At 45.6% G+C, this 20,297-nt stretch overlaps 1 protein-coding gene across 1 annotated transcript in view; it reads left to right on the forward strand.

Annotated features, from left to right (window-relative positions):
* Nucleotides 1-20,297, forward strand: part of AMACR (alpha-methylacyl-CoA racemase) — a 65,051-nt gene that overhangs the window by 23,008 nt on the left and 21,746 nt on the right. Inside the window, exons 5-6 of the mRNA XM_029579100.1 lie at nucleotides 7,633-7,776; nucleotides 15,970-16,130. Coding sequence (XP_029434960.1) covers nucleotides 7,633-7,776; nucleotides 15,970-16,130 — 305 coding nt within the window. The remainder of the gene's footprint in view (nucleotides 1-7,632; nucleotides 7,777-15,969; nucleotides 16,131-20,297) is intronic.

A 20,297-nucleotide genomic window follows, 5' to 3' on the forward strand; every position in this document is an offset into this window, starting at 1 on the left:
CTGTCATCACTTCTTCAAGGAAGGGAGATCCTGTCCTGGCGGCACTCCGGCCGAGGGCTCGGGCTTTTCCCATTCATGACTCGTTTTTACAACTTCTCACCAGGGAATGGGACACCCCGGAGGCCTCCCTGAAGAGCAGCTGGGCTATGGAAAAGCTGTACCCGCTCCCCGAAGATTTTCTGGACCTCATCAAGGTCCCAAAGGTGGACTCCGCAGTGTCGGCGGTCACGAAGAGGACGACTATCCCAGTGACGGGAGGTGCGGCGTTGCGGGACACACAGGATCGTAAGTTGGAAGTTTTCCTTAAGCGGGTTTTCGAGGTCTCCGCTCTGGGTATGCGGGCGGTGATGTTCAGTTCGCTTGCCCAGCGGGCTAGTCTCCTTTGGGTGCAACAACTCCTCACGTCTCAGAACCTGCCGTCCGATGAGGCTGCCCAGGCAGATCGGCTAGAAGCCGCAGTGGCGTATGGGGCGGACGCCTCGTACGACCTTTTTCGGGTCCTCACAAGATCCATGGTTTCGGTAGTGGCAGCACGACGACTACTGTGGCTACGCAATTGGGCGTCTGATACGTCCTCTAAGTCCAGTCTGGGCTCTCTTCCCTTCAGGGGCAAGTTCCTCTTCGGGGAGGATTTGGACCAGATCATCAAGTCCCTGGGGGAGAACGCTGTTCATCGGCTGCCGGAGGATAGGTTTCGACCATCCAGAGCGTTTTCTTCTTCTCGGACCAGAGCCAGAGCGCAACGGCGCTACAGGGGCTACAGACAGACGGGCTCCCGGCCATCCGCCCCCAGGTCTCAGCCCTGGTTGCGCGCCTTCCGCGGGCATCGGCCCGCACGCACTACTCCCGGAACCGGGAACCCCTATACCAAGTCTTCACAATGATGCCAGTCTCGCCCACTCCCCTGTCCCCAGGATTGGGGACCGACTAACGTATTTCTAAGCGGAGTGGGCACGGATCACCTCGGACCAGTGGGTCCTGGATACCATAAAACACGGCTACGCATTGGAATTTGTCCGCCCCCCGCAGGGAAGGTTCATCTTTTCCCCCTGTGGCTCGGACCTCAAGAGAGGAGCGGTGCAGCTGACTCTGGACAGACTCCGGGAGATAGGCGCTACTGCGCCCATGCCCTTCGGAGAGGTGGGCTCGGGCCACTATTCCATCTATTTCGTCGTACCAAAGAAGGACTGTTCCTTCCGGCCTATCCTAGTCCTCAAGGAAGTCAACAAATCCCTTCGAGTCGTTCGGTTCCGCATGGAAACGCTCTGGTCAGTGATTGCGGCGGTGCATCGGGGGGAGTTCCTCGCCTCCCTGGACTTAACGGAGGCCTACCTGCACATTCCCATCCGCCTGGACCACCACAGTTTCCTTCGTTTCAAAATTCTGGACCAGCATTTTCAGTTCACGGCTCTCGCGTTTGGATTGGCGCCGGCGCTGCACACCTTCACCAAGATCATGGTAGTTGTGGCGGCAGCTCTCCGGAAGGAGGGCATCCTGGTTCATCCTTATCTGGACGATTGGCTCCTCCGGGCGAAGTCATTCGATCATGGACGCTCAGCGGTGACTCGAGTAGTACGGTTTCTACATTCCCTGGGATGGGTAGTGAACTTCTCCAAGAGCTCCCTCATGCCCTCGCAACGCTTGGGTTTTTTTTGGGGGCAACTTTCGACACCCTACTGGGCAAAGTTTTTCTGCGCCAGGACAAAGCTCAATCCTTGCGGGATCACACACGACGGTTCTCTGCGTTGCCAGAGCCCACCTCCTGGGACTACCTGCAACTCCTGGGAGTGATGGGGTCCACCATCGACCTTGTACCTTGGGCTTTCGCGCACCTCAGGACCTTACAGTGGGCGCTCTTCTCCCGTTGGAAACCAGTATTGCAGGACTATCAGATGATTCTCCCGCTCCCACAGAATGCCAGGGACAGTCTGGGCTGGTGGTTGGATCCGCCGAACCTGGCCCGTGGCATGTCCCTCGATCTGCCAAATTGGGTGGTGGTGACCACCTATGCCAGTCTAGCAGGCTGGGGTGCAGTCTGCGATCGAAGCGCCACGCAGGGGACGTGGTCCACGGTGGAGGCGAAGTGGTCAATCAACCGTCTGGAAACCAGAGCGGTCCGGCTAGCTCTGCGACATTTCCTCTCGCTTCTTCGGAACCGAGAAGTCAGAATCCTATCGGACAACGCTACCACCGTGGTCTACATCAACCGACAAGGAGGCACGCGCAACCCGCAGGTCGCGCTCGAGGCGGCGCTGCTGATGCAATGGGCGGAGCGTCATCTCGTCCGGCTAGCGGCCTCGCACGTCGCCGGTGTGGACAACGTCCAGGCGGACTTCCTCAGTCGTCAACTGCTGGACCCGGAGAGTGGTCTCTCTCCAACAAAGCAATGCAACTTCTCGTCCATCGGTGGGGGGCCCCCCACTTGGATCTGATGGCGTCCGCTCTCAACGCCAAGGCTCCACGCTTCTTCAGTCGCCGGAGAGAGCGCGGAGGGAGTGGATGCCCTGGTCCTCCCGTGGCCGCCATATCTTTCTTTTCCACCATGGCCCCTGGTGGGCAGGATGCTCCGCAGAATAGAAAGCCATCAGGGGACCGTGGTTTTCGTCACCCCAGAATGGCCCAGGCGACCCTGGTTTGCGGACCTGCTACAGCTGGTGATCGACAGGCCAATCAGGCTGGGGCACCTCCCCCAGCTCCTACATCAGGGCCCGGTATTTTTCGAGCAGGCAGAATTCTTCTGTCTTGCAGCCTGGCTTTTGAGAGGCGCCGCCTCCGGCGTCGGGGCTACCTGGAGGCGGTAGTATCCACGCTATTGCGGGCACGAAAGACATCGGCCTATGTTCGAGTCTGGAAGGTGTTCGAGCTGTGGTGTACCAGCCAGGCCACGAGACCCGCTAAGGCTTCTGTACCTCAGATCCTTCAGTTTCTACAGGCGGGGGTGGAAAAAGGGCTCACCTATAATTCACTACGGGTTCAGGTGGCCGCCCTTGGTTCGCTGTTGAGCGATGGGGGCTCTCTTCTACAGCATCCTGACATTGCTCGTTTTCTCAAGGGTGTCAAGCATATGCGTCCTCCGTTACGGGACCCTTGTCCCTCCTGGAGTCTTAACCTTGTGCTTTGCTCCCTGTCGGGACCACCGTTCGAGCCGCTGCGCAGCGCAACGATAAAGGATCTCACTCTCAAGACTGTATTTCTTGTGACCATCTGTTCCGCTCGACGCATCTCGGAGATGCAGGCTCTGTTGTGTAGAGAGCCCTATCTCCGTTTCTCCGACTCTGGAGTTTCGCTTCGCACTGTTCCCTCCTTCCTTCCGAAGGTGGTTTCTGCATTCCATGTGAACCAGACGGTGGAGTTGCTGTCCTTCTCTTCCTCAGAGCCGAAGTCTCTCCGTCTCTTGAATGTCAAGCGCACTCTGCGCCTCTATCTGGAGGCTACAAATGAGTTCCGAACCTCTGACCATCTCTTTGTACTCTGGGCCGGTCCTAAGAAGGGGTCTCAGGCCTCGAAGACTACCATTGCCAGATGGCTGAAGGCCGGCATTGCTGCTTCTTACATTGGGGCGGGTCGGACTCCCCCACCCGGAATCGTAGCGCATTCTACACGTTCTCAGGCGGCTTCCTGGGCGGAGGTTCGCTCGGTATCCTCGCAGGAAATTTGTAGGGCAGCCACCTGGAAATCGTTACACACGTTCTCGAGGCACTATCGTCTGCACCTCGCCTCTTCGGTCTCTGGACACTTTGGCGAGCAGGTTCTCCGAGCAGGCCTCGCAGGACCCCACCCGATTTAGGGAAGCTTGGGTACATCCCACTGTCTGGACTGATCCAGGTACGTACAGGGAAAAGAAAATTATTATTTACCTGCTAATTTTCGTTCCTGTAGTACCATGGATCAGTCCAGACGCCCACCGCGTTTGGGTTCTTGATCCTGCTCAGCTCTGCGCTGCTTCTTGCTCGCAGTGTTCTGTGTCTTCACAGTTGTTTCTTTTCGCTGTTTTTCACAGCTCCCTACAAGTTGGTAGGATGTTTGCAGTTACTTGTTGCGGTTACAATTGTTTTCATTATCTGTTTCCACAAACTTGATCCTTCGGGGGTTTCTACTCGGGCTTTGATATACTCGATACTGAACTCCTGCAGAGGGGGTAGTAGTATATATGGATACGCCCCCTCAAAGCTTGTGCTGACTCCATCTGCTGGATTGGGGACATAACCCACTGTCTGGACTGATCCATGGTACTACAGGAACGAAAATTAGCAGGTAAATAATAATTTTCTTTTCTCTTCCCTCCCCCCCCCTTCCCCGATCATACTTAGTCTGGTGAGTGCCATGGGGGTCGCGCACTAGGGAGACCAGGGTTCAAATCCCACTGCCGCTCCTTGTGACCTTGGGCAAATCACTTTACCCTCTGTTGTCTCAGGTACAAACTTAGATTGAGAGCCCTCTGGGGACAGAGAAATAACTACAGTAGCTGAATGTAATCTGCTTTGAAGTGCCGAAAAGCAGAATATAAATAAATATAAAGTAAACAAATATATAAATAAATAGATTCCTTCTGGAACCCCGCAGTCATGGACCCTAAATCTGGCCACTAGACATCACCCTTGAGCAATAACGACTCCCTCTACCACTGGTGGTTGTGAATGCTGCTTTTGCTTCATCCCCAGCCAATCCAGGGAGGGCAAAACCTGACTTGGGAATCGAAATGGAGATTTTACATGTGGAAGTGCACGGCACTAAGCCAGCAGGCCAGCCCATGAGGCAGTTTCTTCGTACAATACCATGCTCTCCTTTGCTTTGGATATTATTGCCTCACCCTTCCTCCATCTTATAACTCGGACCCCAGCTCACCTCGAAAATTTGCTACTACACTTGCTCTGCAGAGCGTCTCTTCATAAAATCTCATTATCATGCTAACTGCTTACATTTCAGATTCATTCTCACCTCCTTCCACTCTATCATACTTGCTAAGGAAGCCTGTTATATCCATTTTACAGATGCCAATGCCTCCAACCTCGGTCATCTTTCTTCCATCTCCCTCATTCACAATGGCTGATTTCTTCCATGGCAAGGTTGACGAGCTTAATCTTGGGTTCTACATCAGGCTCTCCCATCTCTAAAAAGTTTCTCGATTTTTCAGTCATTGTTTGTTTGCCTATTAATAGAACCAGAGGTGGCTTAGTCCCAGCATTTAGCATCAACATCAAGGCTCCTCAGCTCATGCTTTTTAGATGGTCTGCAAATGGTCTGGTTTTCAGAGTAACTACATTTGTATACAATTGACCTATTTTTGGATTAAATGTGTGCAAGTAAAATCTAGAAGCCAGACATATCTTGCAGTCCTGCAGGACCATACCTGGTAACTTTCTGATTTTCAGGCATCCTGAGGTTGTTGTGGATTAGTGAGGGCAGGGGTTTACGCACCAACTTTCTCCTCTATTACATACACATATACAGTCTCGCATGTTCACTCTCACACCCATGCTCACTTGCATTCTTCTCATTCTCCCACACATATGCACACTCTTATGCTTATTTTCACTTACACTCGCTCCTCTCATTCTCCCAAAAACACACATGGCCACTCTCTCACTTCACTCCCTCTTCCACACATATCCCCATTCACTCTCCCACACACACCCATTCACACTCCCTTCTCTTCCTCTTGCACCCATACTCACTTATTCTCTCACCCCTCCCCAAACCCACCAACAGCATCCTCCTTCATCCTGCCCATGTGGGCCAGCGGGTTTCCTTTCAGCCTGTGCTGGCCTAGGTGATTTCCTCTTCACCACTTCAGCAGCAGTACACTGGAGTTTTCCGATGTTTGCCCCAAAACCCACCAACTCCTTTAAAATTCCAGAGACTCCAGGTCAAATCAGAAACGTTCCCAGATACACTGGAAGAATGGAGTCAAAGAGCCTTCTATCTACAAGAATAGAACTGAGAAAAGTAATAGCCATTACCCTCCACAGATATTTGGCACAACTCCTGAACTGTATACGTTACCAAATCCTTGGAGCTGTTTGGCTTGCTGCGTTTTCTCTTGCTGCAAAACTGAGTGGCCTGGGAGATGTTTGGCTCCATCCTGTAAGGATTTACTTCTGTACAGAATTTTTTTTACATGCCTCGAAATATCTCAGAACTAAAACCATAGAGGCAAATTTTAAAAGCATTGCTCACACTAAAAGGCCCATATACACAAGTATCTAGGCTGTGCATGAGCCACGCTTATTTCATAACCCGCAAATTGCGTGCTCTAGCAAAAAAAAAGGGGAAGGGCGTGGGCGTTCTGGGGCAGAGCCAACAATAACGTGCATAACTCTGTATTTAAAACTGGCCTCCTTAGCATGCGGCGGGCTGTTAGCTGCGCATGTTTACTTCTGCTCCTGACGAGGTGTAATTCTTGATAAATCTCTGTTTGGGTCTAAATTGAGTGGGTGAGGGGTCTGGGTCAACTGGGGGGGAGTGCAATCTGAAGAAACAGATGGGTCTGGATGACCTCATGACAGACTGGGCAAACTGGTGGACTAATTGGTAACACTGGGAATGTCCTTCATGCGAGCATGATTTAAAATCTGCTTCCTCGCGTGCGTTAAAGCCAACAAAGTCCTAAGGAAGATATGCATAATATGTTTGCTCGAGTAACTGCTTAAAATTAGGAGCATGCATATGCGTGGTAGTCGTATTTTAAATCATATGCGCGTAAATGCACACATGATTTAAAATTCCAGTGTGTGTTCACTTGCGCGCCATATGCACATGTATGGGCACCCACATGTTTTTTTAACTTTATTATCATACAGTATTTCTCCTGATTATTCAGTATCAGATCAGCTCCAGAAATAATCGTCCAACAGAGACATTTTATAAAGAATGTATCAAATTGGTCACTTTCTACCCAGCATCTGCTGGTAAAAGCTATACTTGTTTCTTCTTTATTTAAAAAAAAAAAAAATTGTTATAAGAAAACATTTAGAAAACGCAACCTAGTTTTCTCTTCGTGTAATGATCGTTTATAGTTAGCAGTGTTTTGTGGGACTAGTTCTCACTGTCATTTCTGAGCCCTCTTTTGTCATGTAGTTTAAAAACCTTACATCAGGAGGGGAGAGCTTATAAAACCAAATATTACAAGACTTACTAAGTGCGACCCAGAATAACAAAGCTTTTTCTCCGAGCTAACATCAGAAAATCCTTCTTTACATAAAGGCAGGAGAATGCATGGAACAGCCTCCCAGTAAGAGGTAGTGGAGACAAAACCTGTGAGCAGAATTCAGAAAAGCTTAGGATAAAGTACAGAAAATTCCTAGTTTGGAAGAAGTGATGGGAAAGCCAGGGATGACCTGGGGTCTATGGCAAATCACCAGGCATGAAACTGGGCAGGCGAGATGGTTTTTATCTGCTGTTATATTCTATGTTTCAACCATACTGACATATACTATAGTATCTGTTGCTCAGATTTTTGCTCTAAAAATATGTATACTACATCATACAGAACCTAGTTTGACATCACTGAATATAACCTGTGACTCAAGTCAATACTGATTTTCATATTTTACTGCTACTGTTCAGATAAACATTCAAAAAAGGCCCTGGAGAAGTAGAAAAGAGGGTTTCTGATGGTTAATTTCCCTCCAGGTGTCATGGAAAAGCTGGGTCTTGGCCCAGAGACTGTGTTGCAGGAAAATCCAAGACTCATCTATGCGAGGCTCACTGGATTTGGCCAGTCTGGAATGTATGCTGAAGTAGCTGGTCATGACATCAATTTCGTGGCTCTGTCAGGTATGGTATAAACTCTCAGCTCCTAAACTGGGCTTCTCATAGCATTCTTAATTTAAAGGAGACCTGCTGGGTCCTCTCATTGCGTAGACCCAGTATCCTGCCAGGTGAAAAGTATTCTCTGCCTGTGCACTCATTCCAGGTAAAATGCTTGTCGCTAAGCAGCTGAAATATGCTGCTAGGTGTGGAGTGCTCCGTTCTAAAGCATTGTGTAAAGATTTGGCTTCAGATCTCTTAATTGTGGAGCTGGTTTGAGATCTTTCTTTTCTTTCCATCCTCATTTTCTTTCCCTAGTGTTATTTAATACCCTTTTATTCTCTGTTTTTACTTGGTTGCACAGTTTTACTGCATAACGTTTTAAATGTACTTTGGTAGCAAAACGCCCATATTTAACAAAATACTAGTGATCAGTATGGTTTGGCGTCTTGCGCTAATAAAGGCTCTTTCTACATAGAGTGCTAGTGCTGTTGCCTATCAAAAGGATGGTTATAATTTCTGAAATATTGGAAAACATGGCTGCTGTTCCTGGAATTAATCTCTTAGGGTGGTACCCTGATATTATTTACAATTAACCAAGCCACGTGACCTGATAAGGTAAATAGTATATTTTTGGGGGTTGAGGGGAGGGAGAGCATATTTGGTAGAGATAATGAGCTCTTTTTAAAGTGTGACACATGCATTTGTGTTTGAATCCTTAAACCAGGAGTATTTTACCAGATGTGTGCTAAGTTAGATTTCATCTTTAGGTGCTTGCAAGATAGCATCAGCAGAAACTGCTTTTCATAGTGATTGTTCTGTATTTTATTTTAAAGCACAGTAAATACATTTAGAACAGGGGCTCCCAGCCTTTTTGGGAATGCACATCCCGTTTCAACCTCCAAATTTTTTTGCGGACCCCCCCCAATATGCTTCTCTAAGTTTCACATAGTTATATGCCATATATGGAAAACTCGTTAATTTAATAACAAAGAAATAGGCATTCTAGAGTCAGTCTTAATAATTTGTTTACAGTATTTATAAGCTGCTCATGCCGAGGCTGTAGGTGGCATTCAAAAAACCATAAACAATATAATAAGTTCCTACCACAAAACAAATAGCGCTAAGTATAGCTGCCTTATATCAAACAGAAACCTGCCATCACTTCATAAGATTGCCTGCCTGAACAGCAAAGTTTTTAATAGGCCCTTGAAAGTCTTAGAGCAGTCCATCTCCTGAAATTCATGCAGTAATGAGTTCCAAAGTATTGGCGCAGCCATGGAAAATGCTCATTCCCTTGTCTCTGCCAGCCGAGCATGACACATGGTTGGAACGCCCAGAGACCACTGTGAGAGGATTGTGGCACACTCAGGATAGCATTAATCCATGCAAGAGATTCCAGAGAAAGTAATTTAGGCCCAAGCCTTGCAACATTGTATTTGATCCTCTGTTGGACTGGAAGCCGGTGGAGGTCAGTCAGAACTGGAGTAGTACGTTCTTTCATACTGCCGCCGGAAATTAACCGTTGCAGAATTGACAGTTCTGTCGCTGGTCGGACCAAATAAATCGAATTACAGTAATCCAGGGCAGGTAACACAAGGACTTGAACAACAGAGCAAAAATCCACAGGTTGCAATAAAGGGCTTAAGGCCATGCAACAGCCTCCGTTTATAAAAGCCTTCATTATTTACGGCCTTAGTTTGATGTGTAAAAGACAGGTTAGAATTGATCATCACCTCCAGGCTTTCAGTTCAGCATTCTCAACCATAATAAAAGAAGGTGTCGAAATAATGCTACTGCGCTGATTGAGCAGAATTTTCAGTTTTTGACAAGTTCAGAGTCAGTTTGTGAGTGATTGAGTCACTGTCTAACTGTTGGCAAACAGATGGAGATCATAGATGGCATTTCAGTCGAAGAGGAACCCATCAGGATATAGAATTTTTATGTTGTCTGCATACAATCGACCTCCCTTGCAGAGTCTGGCTAATAGTTCACAAACTGGCACTAAGTAGATATTAAACAGCAGCAAGGATGGTGTTGATCCAGCTAAACTGGTATTAAGAAATGCTTACTGACATAAATTGAACACATACACATAGCTATACACCTCCACTCACCTCTTACCCAAACTATACTTCTACACCCACCCCAAATCCTCATACACCTCCATTCACCTGCCATACATGCACACGTCCACATTCCCTATGAAAATCACACAAACCTGATCCCCACACAAACCTACACCCTGCACACTCTTACATCCCCACCACTCACCCCATACACCCACACATAGACATAGCTACACACCCTTAAATAAACTTAAACACACTCGACCAAACTTTGCATACATCCCCCACACTTACGAACACTATTTTTGCACACCACTCACTCCAATATATATCCTCCTACTCTGCATATATACACCCCTATCACACCCATTCCCCCACACCCTCCTATACCCACACACCATCACAAAATTGCACAGTCCAAATACCCAACATGCACACACAATCTTTCAAACCTAACTGATTAGGTTTTTAGCTCGAAGGTTTCCTAAATCTAGCTGGACATAATTTACTTGGCTAGATTTAGAATAGCTATTTGTGCAGCCAGAGTTGTTAGCTAAATTTAGCTGGTTAGCACTGAATATCAGCTCTGAATGACTAGTTGGTAAACACACTCCAGGAATGCATCCTAGTGCCACCCCTTTTTGGGCCAGGTACATACGTGCATAAGAAGACAAATTTAGCTGGTCAGCAGGTGAAACTTTCAAAGGCAGAAGTTTAACTAGTTTATTTCTGATCTAACTGGATAAAGTTAAAACTTTTTGAAAATTGATCCCGTTAGACCACCTTCTGGTTTTACTAGATTTTCATATGTGTGCAGCCTCTAAATAACTTTTATGGGCTTTGGAGGGAATTTTTAACATTTATGCGGGGCTAGCAAGCGAATTTTCAAAGAGAAACTCCCCATGGAACTTCCCTTTTCAAAATTCCAGGGCTGGTGGCACAACAAGTACAATTTAATACCCACAGACTTTTACAAGTGGGATTTTAAAATATCTGTCCTCATCCATGATCCTTCCCCCGCAGTAAGTTCCAGCATGGCTTGCTTCTCTCCAACCAATGACCTTCCCACCTGTCCTCTCTTCTCTGTGACCTTTCCCCCAATGCCTTATCTTCCACCTGCGGCCCCCTTCCCTGGATGTGTCCCTCTTGCTCTTTCCTTCCTGAGGGACAGAGTTTGGAACTACACACGTCATGCACTTATTGTCCATGCCATCCAGATGAGTGGGTTATGACTCCTGCCAGCAGATGAAGACAGAGAAGGAAAATCTCAAAGATGACTTCACCCTCTAATAGAGGTCTGGTGCAGCCTTCAGCTCTTCAGTATTTTTCTTTCTCCAGCAGATGGGACAGACGTGTGGACTGGTGCAGCAGCTAGGAGTAGGCTGCTCATGTGAAGGCTATAGGCTCAAGTTCCCAATGGAGCATAGGCTGAGTCTTGGGGTGTTCTGGAGCAATAGTCCTTTTGCGACTGATTCTTTTTTCCCCCTTGGGAACTGACTCAATGGAAGTCTGAGTTCTCACATTAATGTGTCCATCACCAGGTGGATCCTGATGACTTTATTCCCTTGGTGAATCTAGCAGCAGGAGTTACTGATAGTACACACCTCCTCTATTCTTGAAGAGCAATGGGGAGGCAGTGACATTCTTCAGGCTATGCTCCCAGTCTGCTGTGGTGCTGTGCAGGATTTGGAGGGGTTAAAGGGGCTCTTAGGGAAGATAAGGCCATTGTAGAAAGACTAAATTAATTCTTTGTTTCTGTGTTACTAATGATGATGTTGGGGATATACCAGTTTTGGAGATGGTTTTCAAGGGTCATGAGTCAGACGAACTGAACCAAATCACTGTGAACCTGGAAGATGTAGTAGGCCAGATTGACAAACTAAAGAGTAGCAAATCACCTGGACCATATGGTATGTGTCCTAGGGTACTGAAGGAACTAAAAAATGAAATTTCTGATCTATTAGTTACAGTTTGTAACCTATCATTAAAATCATCCATTGTACCTGAAGACTGGAGGGTGGCCAATGAACTGGCTAAACAACGCAATACATCCACACCCCACACAAAGAACCCTCAGATCCACCAACACTGGCCTCCTAGCCATCCCCAATCTCAAATCTGCACACCTCAACGCAACCCGCAAACGAGCCATAACAATAGCGGGACCCACCCTATGGAACACCCTCCCCACCTGTCTCAGAAATGAACCATCACTGCAAACCTTCAAAAAACACCTAAAAACATGGCTGTTTTTAAAAGCCTTCCCACCCGACCCTTAACCTGCCCGAACGCAACCCACCTCATCCCATACTCAAGTCTTCTCACCCCCCGAATCCCTCACTCCGCTACTTCCTCCCACCCCACCTTCCTCCCACCCCCCCTCCCTTCCCTCATCCCTCCCACCTCTATTCCTAAATTACCTACCCAACAAGTCCCTTATCCCAATTTTATTTTATCAACAACACATTCATGTACATATGTTATTTTCTATAACCTTTTGTTATATCCTATAACCTTTTGTTCCATGTACCACTGTTATAATATGTTATAATTGTTTTTTGTAAAATAGGGCGGACTACGCCCTATTCCCTTGGTTATCTGGAAACCGATGTGATATCTCGATTGAATGTCGGTATATAAAAGAAATAAATAATAATAATAATGTAACCCAAATATTTAAAAAGGGCTCCAGGGCGATCCAGGTAACTATAGACCAGTGAGCCTGACTTCAGTGCCGGCAAAATTACTATTCTAAAGATCAAAATCATAGAGCATATAGAAAAACATGGTTTAATGGAACACAGTCAACATGGATTTACCCAAGGAAAGTCTTGCCTAACAAATCTGCTTCCTTTTTTTGAAGGGGTTAATAAACATGTGGATAAAGGTGAACCAGTAGATGTAGTGTATTTTGATTTTCAGAAGGTGTTTGACAAAGTACCTCATAAGAGGCTTCTAAGAAAACTAAAAAGTCATGGGATAGGAGGCGATGTGCTTTCGTGGATTACAAACTGGTTAAAAGAGGAAACAGAGAGCAGGATTAAATGGCCAATTTTCTCAGTGGAAAAGGGTAAACAGTGGAGTGCCTCAGGGATCTGTACTTGGACCGGTGCTTTTCAATATATTTATAAATGATCTGGAAAGGAGTATGATGAGCACGGTTATCAAATTTGCGGATGATACAAAATTATTCAGAGTAGTTAAATCTCAAGCAGATTGTGATTCATTACAGGAGGACCTTGCAAGACTGGAAGATTGGGCATCCAAATGGCAGATGAAATTTAATGTGGACAAGTGCAAGGTGTTGCACATAGGGAAAAATAACCCTTGCTGTAGTTACAAGGTTAGGTTCCATATTAGGAGCTACCACCCAGGAAAAAGATCTAGGCATCATAGTGGATAATACTTTGAAATTGTCGGCTCAGTGTGCTGCAGCAGTCAAAAAAGCAAACAGAATGTTAGGAATTATTAGGAAGGGAATGGTTAATAAAACAGAAAATATCATAATGCCTTTGTATCACTCCATGGTGAGACCGCACCTTGAATACTGTATACAATTCTGGTCGCTGCATCTCAAAAAAGATATAGTTGTAATGGAGAAGGTACAGAGAAGGGTGACCAAAATGATAAAGGGAATGGAACAGCTCCCCTATGAGGAAAGGATGAAGATGTTAGGGCTGTTCAGCTTGGAGAAGAGACGGCTGAGGGGGGGATATGATAGAGGTCTTTAAGATCATGAGAGGTCTTGAACGAGTAGATGTGAATCGGTTATTTACACTTTTGAATAATAGAAGGTCTAGGGGGCATTCCATGAAGTTAGCAAGTAGCACATTTAAGACTAATTGGAGAAAATTCTTTTTCACTCAGTGCACAATTAAGCTCTGGAATTTGTTGCCAGAGGATGTGGTTAGTGCAGTTAGTGTAGCTGGGTTCAAAAAAGGTTTGGATAAGTTCTTGGAGGAGAAGTCCATTAATTGCTATTAATCAAGTTTACTTAGGGAATAGCCACTGTTATTAATTGCATCAGTAGCATGGGATCTTCTTGATATTTGGGTACTTGCCAGGTTCTTGTGGCCTGGATTGGCCACTATTGGAAACAGATGCTGGGCTTGATGGACCCTTGGCCTGACCCAGCATGGCACGTTCTTATGGATTTAGTTAGTGGTTCTGAAGTTATCACCCCCAATTCTTCCTCCCTGTCACTTGTTTCTGGTATGTCTGGAAAAAGGGAGTTGAGACGTTTTTAGGTAAGGCACAGCAGCTCTGTATATCAGCCAGTGCAGTCTTCCCTGGCTTGTAAATTGGACGGAGCCAGGTCACTGGGTAAGATCTGCAGAGGGTTGGCACCCTGGGTTGATTCTCCAAATTAAGTCCTGGCCCCTCTGATGGAACAAACTGTTATAGTGCACATGGAATAGGGCTTGGTTGATGCCTTCATTTTGGCAGAATTAAGAATGTTTTACTGCTGCTTTGAATCTTGAGGGGAATACTGGGAGCAGATGGTGATTTTGCTAGTGAGTGGAGAGAGGTTTTGCAATTATTGATTTGCTGGGAAATTTTGTAACTTAAAGCTTAGGGGAGAAGAGAGCTTGCTGTGGACGACAGCAGCAGTGCTCGCAATACCAGGAGGGAAGACCCCACCACTGCTACCTAGAGCATCCTCCCCATCTCTCCATCAGTATTGAGCAGGGGCGTGCCAGAGCCATCTAGCTCCTTCCCCGGACTGCTTTCTTTCTTTCCCATGCTCCAGCTAGGATCTCTTTAGGGGATTGAAAAGACTTCACGACTAACAGTTGATGGTAGAAGGAGCCACAGCACCAAGAGGTGAGGAGAAGGAGACCCCAAACCATTCCCTATGGCTTCTCTCCCTCCTCCCGCCACCATCAGATGTCTCTGAACAAGGAGAGAGATGTGGATGAATATCACCTGTTACGGTCCTTCAATGTGAAGAGTCGTATCTTGAGGTATTTAGACTTTTTTGAACCTTTCATGAAGACAGAGACCGGCTTGTGGGGGGGGAGTAAATAGGGTGAGGCAGCGTCAAGGGCTACAATAGCCGTGTATTTGGATGCTGAGCAGCCATTGCCTAGTCAGGTTAGGGCTCAGGCATTGTCATGGACAGAGATTAGATTGCTGTCTCTCGTCGAGATTTTCCAAGCTTCCAATTAGCTTGGGAACATCCCACTTGTGTGGATCCACCTATCTGAATGCTAAGAGAGGAGAAATTTCTCCTTACCCGATAATCCCCTTTTCTTTAATGAAGATAGGGTATCCACCTTCCCGCCCTTGGGTGCTGGATGGTTGAGCTATTTCCTCCTGCATGGCTGCATGATCCAGGGATTACTATTAAGTGTCAAACCAGTCCCTAGACCAGTATTATTACACTCCTTAGCTGAGCTCAGTGGTTTCCTGTTAGCTGAGTGCTGGAGTGGTTGTCTGTTAATAATCAAATTTTGTTAGTTTGTCCACAGTTGGCTTTTGCAGAGAATACTGGCGGGCTAATGTCGGTGCAAGGCTATATATATACCGTGACATCAGCTTTGCTCCGTCTCCATCTGCAGGTAGAAGTGCATAACCCACTTGCGAGGATCCACCTATTTTTATTAAAGCAAAGGACATTATCAGGTAAGTAGTAATTTATCCTTTTTAACTCTCTCAATGATGTCCTATTACAATATAAGAAAAGAACTAGCTCACCAGCTCCAAATTCATGGCACCTTCTTGATGGGTCCAAAGTATAATTTTTTTTTTTTTACTATCTTGCAATCAAGCCAGGAAACATTTTATTCCATTGAACTAAATAGACAGTTTCTTACAGCTCAAAGTAAACAACAAATATTACTTTGTGCCATCAGCATTATAAAACAACTTCTGAGCTTCTATCCCTCCATTTCGAAATCTCCCAATTTCCATAATCTTTGATCAAAGATGTTCCTGTGGCTCAGCTTTAGGTATTTTGGTTCCCCTTGTACTTTTTCAGTAGAATGCCCAGTACTTCACATAGTCTACTAGTAGTGATTGCGTATTTTTATTCCATTTTTCCATATAAATATTCACTAGCTTTTTGAATAGGAATGCAGATTATAAAATTGTCAAAGCGCAATATACTTTTGAGTATATCTCATGCTGAGTACGTTTACTGCTGTTTTAGGGTTGCTATCAAAACTTGGCAGGAAGAATGAGAACCCCTATGCACCACTGAATCTTCTAGGTGATTTTGCTGGTGGTAGCATCATATGTGCTTTGGGCATTGTTATGGCTCTCTTTGAACGTATGAAGTCTGGCAAAGGGCAAGTTATTGATGCAAGCATGGTAAGTAGCCTGTTCAAAATGAAGGTTTGTTGGTTAAAAAAATTGCAAAACTTTTATTTTTCAACAAAAATAAGCTTTTTATGTATTACCTTGTTGGATTTAGTCTATGGTAATACTTTCTTTTTTTTTTATTTTAGTCTTTTCTACACAATATTCTTTCTCTTCCTAGCATAAGTATGATTTGTCTGTTGGGTGCCACCCAGGATTCAGGAAATAGACTCCGATTTAATAGATGCAATGCTAGCCAATGAATTGTATGCATGAGCCATGGCAGTGTTGTAAAGCACATTTTAATTGCATGATTTCATAACCAACTGTGACTGGTACTGAATGTCAGAATTCCGGGTTGTTATGCTGTTTATGCTCTGTAAAAGCATTTATGTATGTTGGGGGAGTCAGTGGGGGTGGTGATAGAAATAAACAGGCCAAATCTGTATTCAGTAGGCAAACAAGCAGATGTTTAGTGTTTGAAGTTTTTCTTCTTTAGCTAGCACTATTGGAATACAGGGAGTTGATGGGGAGATCAGCGGTGAGAGTGATTGGGGATATTCATGCTGTCTCCACACAGGTCCACCTCACCTTCTTCATAACCATACATTGAACCCATCAAATTTGGGATGAAGTTCCTTAATCAACAGGGAATTCCATCATATCATTTTATGTACCCTGTCAGGGGGGGTTACAATTGTCATCCTCTCATTTCAGATAAAACTATCTGATATTATTAAAAACAAGGATGAATTCTATGACTGATCCTATGGAAATGTTTGCCACAATTGATGTTAAAGACTGGATGTGACCGGATTCTCAAACTTGCTTCCCTCGCCTCATGGCTTATGCTCAGCATGATCTGAGTCTAGATACGTAATTCAAACTGGTGTTGCAGTCTTATTCCTGGAGCCTTGCAGCCTTCAGTCTGCTCTCTGCCCCTAGTTGGAAGGGAAAATGAACCCAAGGAACTACCGTGTCAAAAGAGCTTGCTTTTTCAGCCTGGGCTGCTGCCCTGCTGAACTAGCAGCTGAAGGGGTTAACAAGTACAATGGACTCTGTGCTGTGGCATGGTTTTGGCAGTGAACTAGGAAGTCATCTGACCCTGGGAGCCCATGGGGACTTAGGAGCCTCTGAGCCAACTAGGAACAAAGAAAAAAGACGCCAGCTTGGCTCTTGAATCTCTAAGGGTTAGAGAGAGAGAGGGCCTGTTGAGCTGTGAAATAGAGAGAGACATAGCTTCCCTACCTTGAAATAACATTAGGAGTAGTGCAGACTTGCCTCAGAGGATCCAGAGAATGGTTTTGTGCATGGCTTGAGACTGCATCAGCACTGACTTGATGTCATGATCCAAGGGTGTAGCAGGAAGCACCCCTGCAGGAGTAGGACAGAAATGCAGGGCTGAGCTGGTATTGATCATCTGCCTAGCCAGCCAGTCCCCTCCCCCGGAGGTTGAACCCTTGGACCGGCAGGACTTGTCTCTGACTAAACATCATGATTGGTCAGGCACAGACAGGAAACTTCCATGCAGGCTGGAAGCTGGCATCAAGCACAAGCTGGGAGCTGGTGTTTGGCACAGCTGGGATCTAGGACTTGCTGGGGCTAAATACAGACATAGGCTGAATACAGGGGCTGACTGGGACTCAGTACAAACACAGACTAAGCACTTGGGACTGGCTGTGGGGCTGGATACAGATGTGAACAGGATAAAATATAATATTAAATAAAAGTTAGCTGTGCTGCAGAAAGCAGTACTGAGCAGGGCTAGGCAGCGATAGCATGCTGCTCTTTTGTTTTGGTACTCTCTCTCCCCTGGTATCAGCTGTTAAAGCAGAGAGAAGAGCTGCTGCTGCCACATTCACTAGCAACCCAGCAATGATTACGTCATATCCTGGACTCTTACAGGATCCAGGTTATATCAGCACCTCGGGGGCAGGCACAAAAGTAAAATAAAAAAACAAAGTAAAACAAAGCTGAGAGAGAGTAAACTAAAGGCACGGAGGGAAAGGACAAGCAGTAGAGGGCACTTACCAAGCTCCTGTAGCAGTGACAAGCTACTGCAGCCCCCTTCCCTTGGAGTGATGGAGGCACATCGGAGCATAGAGCATAGCAAGGGATGCTGGAATAGCCTCTGCTGCTCGGCTGTATGAGAGAGGGTCCTGGAGAGAAAGATGCATCCTGGTAAGCAAGTCCATGTAGCCCCCGTGAAGAATAGTTTAAAAATAAATGTTTGAACGAGATGGAGTGAATGATTGAGGTGACCATTGCTAGCCCCAGGACCGGTGCAAGGGGATTAGGTGCCCCAGGCACCTTGTGCCGCCCCAACTCCTTCCTCTTAATATTTTGGGCCGTGAATAGTGGTGGCCCCACATGGCTCGTGCCCCCAAATGGTCAGCAGCCCAGGCCTAGCTCCCCTAGTGCTTCCGCCGGCCCTGGCTAGCCCCCACCACTTGTGCAAGGCTGGTTTGGTGTGTTTATATGGCCAAGGAAAGTCCCTGTGCTGGGTCTCCAGTATAAGCAAGAATCCAGTTCAGGGTTTCACTGTGACTTCCTTGCTGATATTCAGGCTTGGCAGCTTGCCAAGTAATTAGAAAATCCAGGAGGTGTTCTCCACTTGAGACAATTCAGTGAAGAGACCAGTGGAAGGATACTCTCTCTTGCAGTGCTTTAGTTTAAATCATTGAAATAACTTTCAGTAACCTTAATTAAACTGTGCCAAAACTTATCATTCCTGCTGGCTATTGTAAGCAGAGAAATAAAAAAAAAAAAAGGTTTCTTTTGTAATGGTAAATGTTACCCCAAGGACCCCTGGGTACTGTTTTTTGTGTAATTATCAGCAGAGGATAGGTACCCCCAGGTCAGAAAAAAGGTTCTGGCTACACATGCTTTTGCCAGAAAGAAGGTAGCATCTGAAAAGCAAGTGTTTGTAATAACAACTCTGACTATGTCTTGAATCACACAATAATATATTTATTATACTGAGTATAAGCAATGGTATACGCAGGAAGCAAAGGTATACTTACAACAATGTACATAGCACATCTATGGTCTGGAACATTTGCTTAATTTTTTCTTTTTGCAAGCTCTTTTTATATACATTTTCAATAAGCTAATTGATAACTACTATTTACTCCAAAACCACAAGATTTCAGTTAACCTTGCTGCTAAGTGCAGCTACTCTTTGTTCCCGTTTAATCTTATCTTACTTCATATGCACAAACTTTCTTCACAGATACCCTTTTTCAGATCTGTTATCTTCACAGATACCCTTTCTCAGACCTGTCATCTTCTTATCTTATGCTCATCCTGTGACTTCACTTGTTGACGTTTCACCTGGATTCTGCTAATGTGTGTGTTACTAGGCCATAGTTCATATGTTGCTCTGCAAAACTAGGCCATAGTTCACCATAGCTTCTTCTTCTTTCTTCAGAGCCTTAATTCATTTTGAGGCCTCTGGTATTTTTTCCTTCAGGATATTCTACAATCCTCCCTTGAGCCAGATTGACTCTGGCTCACATTAGGTGTCTTCATTCTTCACACAGGGGAACAGCATAGAGACTAGGGTTTTCTTCTTTGTATCTGTGGACACCTCCCTAGGACCTCCCTTTTTTAACTGCTCTCACTTTCCGTTTCCCAGCTATCATCTGTACTGATTGTGGTTTGGATCATTCTAGTAGTTCTCAAGTTTATATTGCTATATGCTATCATATTGGTTACTGGTTTTGGTGTTGGCATCTTTGGTCGACAATATTGTAATACTGAACAAATACATGGAATACAAAAACATAACATTATACCTAAAACTAGTAATCCAAGAAAAACTCCTACTATCCCCTTCAAATGACTAGATAAGTTAGAAAACCAGGAGGTTATGGAATCCCACCAAGTTACTGAGATTCCTCCCTCAAAATCGCTAACTTGAAGTCTAGCCAGTTCTTGTATCTTTTGCATTGCGTTGTAAACTATATAAGAGCGATTGACCACTACTGTACAACATTCAGAGCTATTAAGTACTGTACACAATCCGCCTTGGGCAGCCAATATATAGTCCAGACCATGTCGATTATATGTAGAAACAGTAGTTAATTCATCTACCGTGTCTTGAAGGGCTTTAAGGGCGATTTCTAATTCATGCGTGACTACATGGAGAATAGATTGTAGTCGCCGAATGGCCATTCC

The sequence above is a fragment of the Rhinatrema bivittatum genome, chromosome 1 (genome assembly GCF_901001135.1).
Source record: "Rhinatrema bivittatum chromosome 1, aRhiBiv1.1, whole genome shotgun sequence".
NCBI lineage: Eukaryota > Metazoa > Chordata > Amphibia > Gymnophiona > Rhinatrematidae > Rhinatrema > Rhinatrema bivittatum.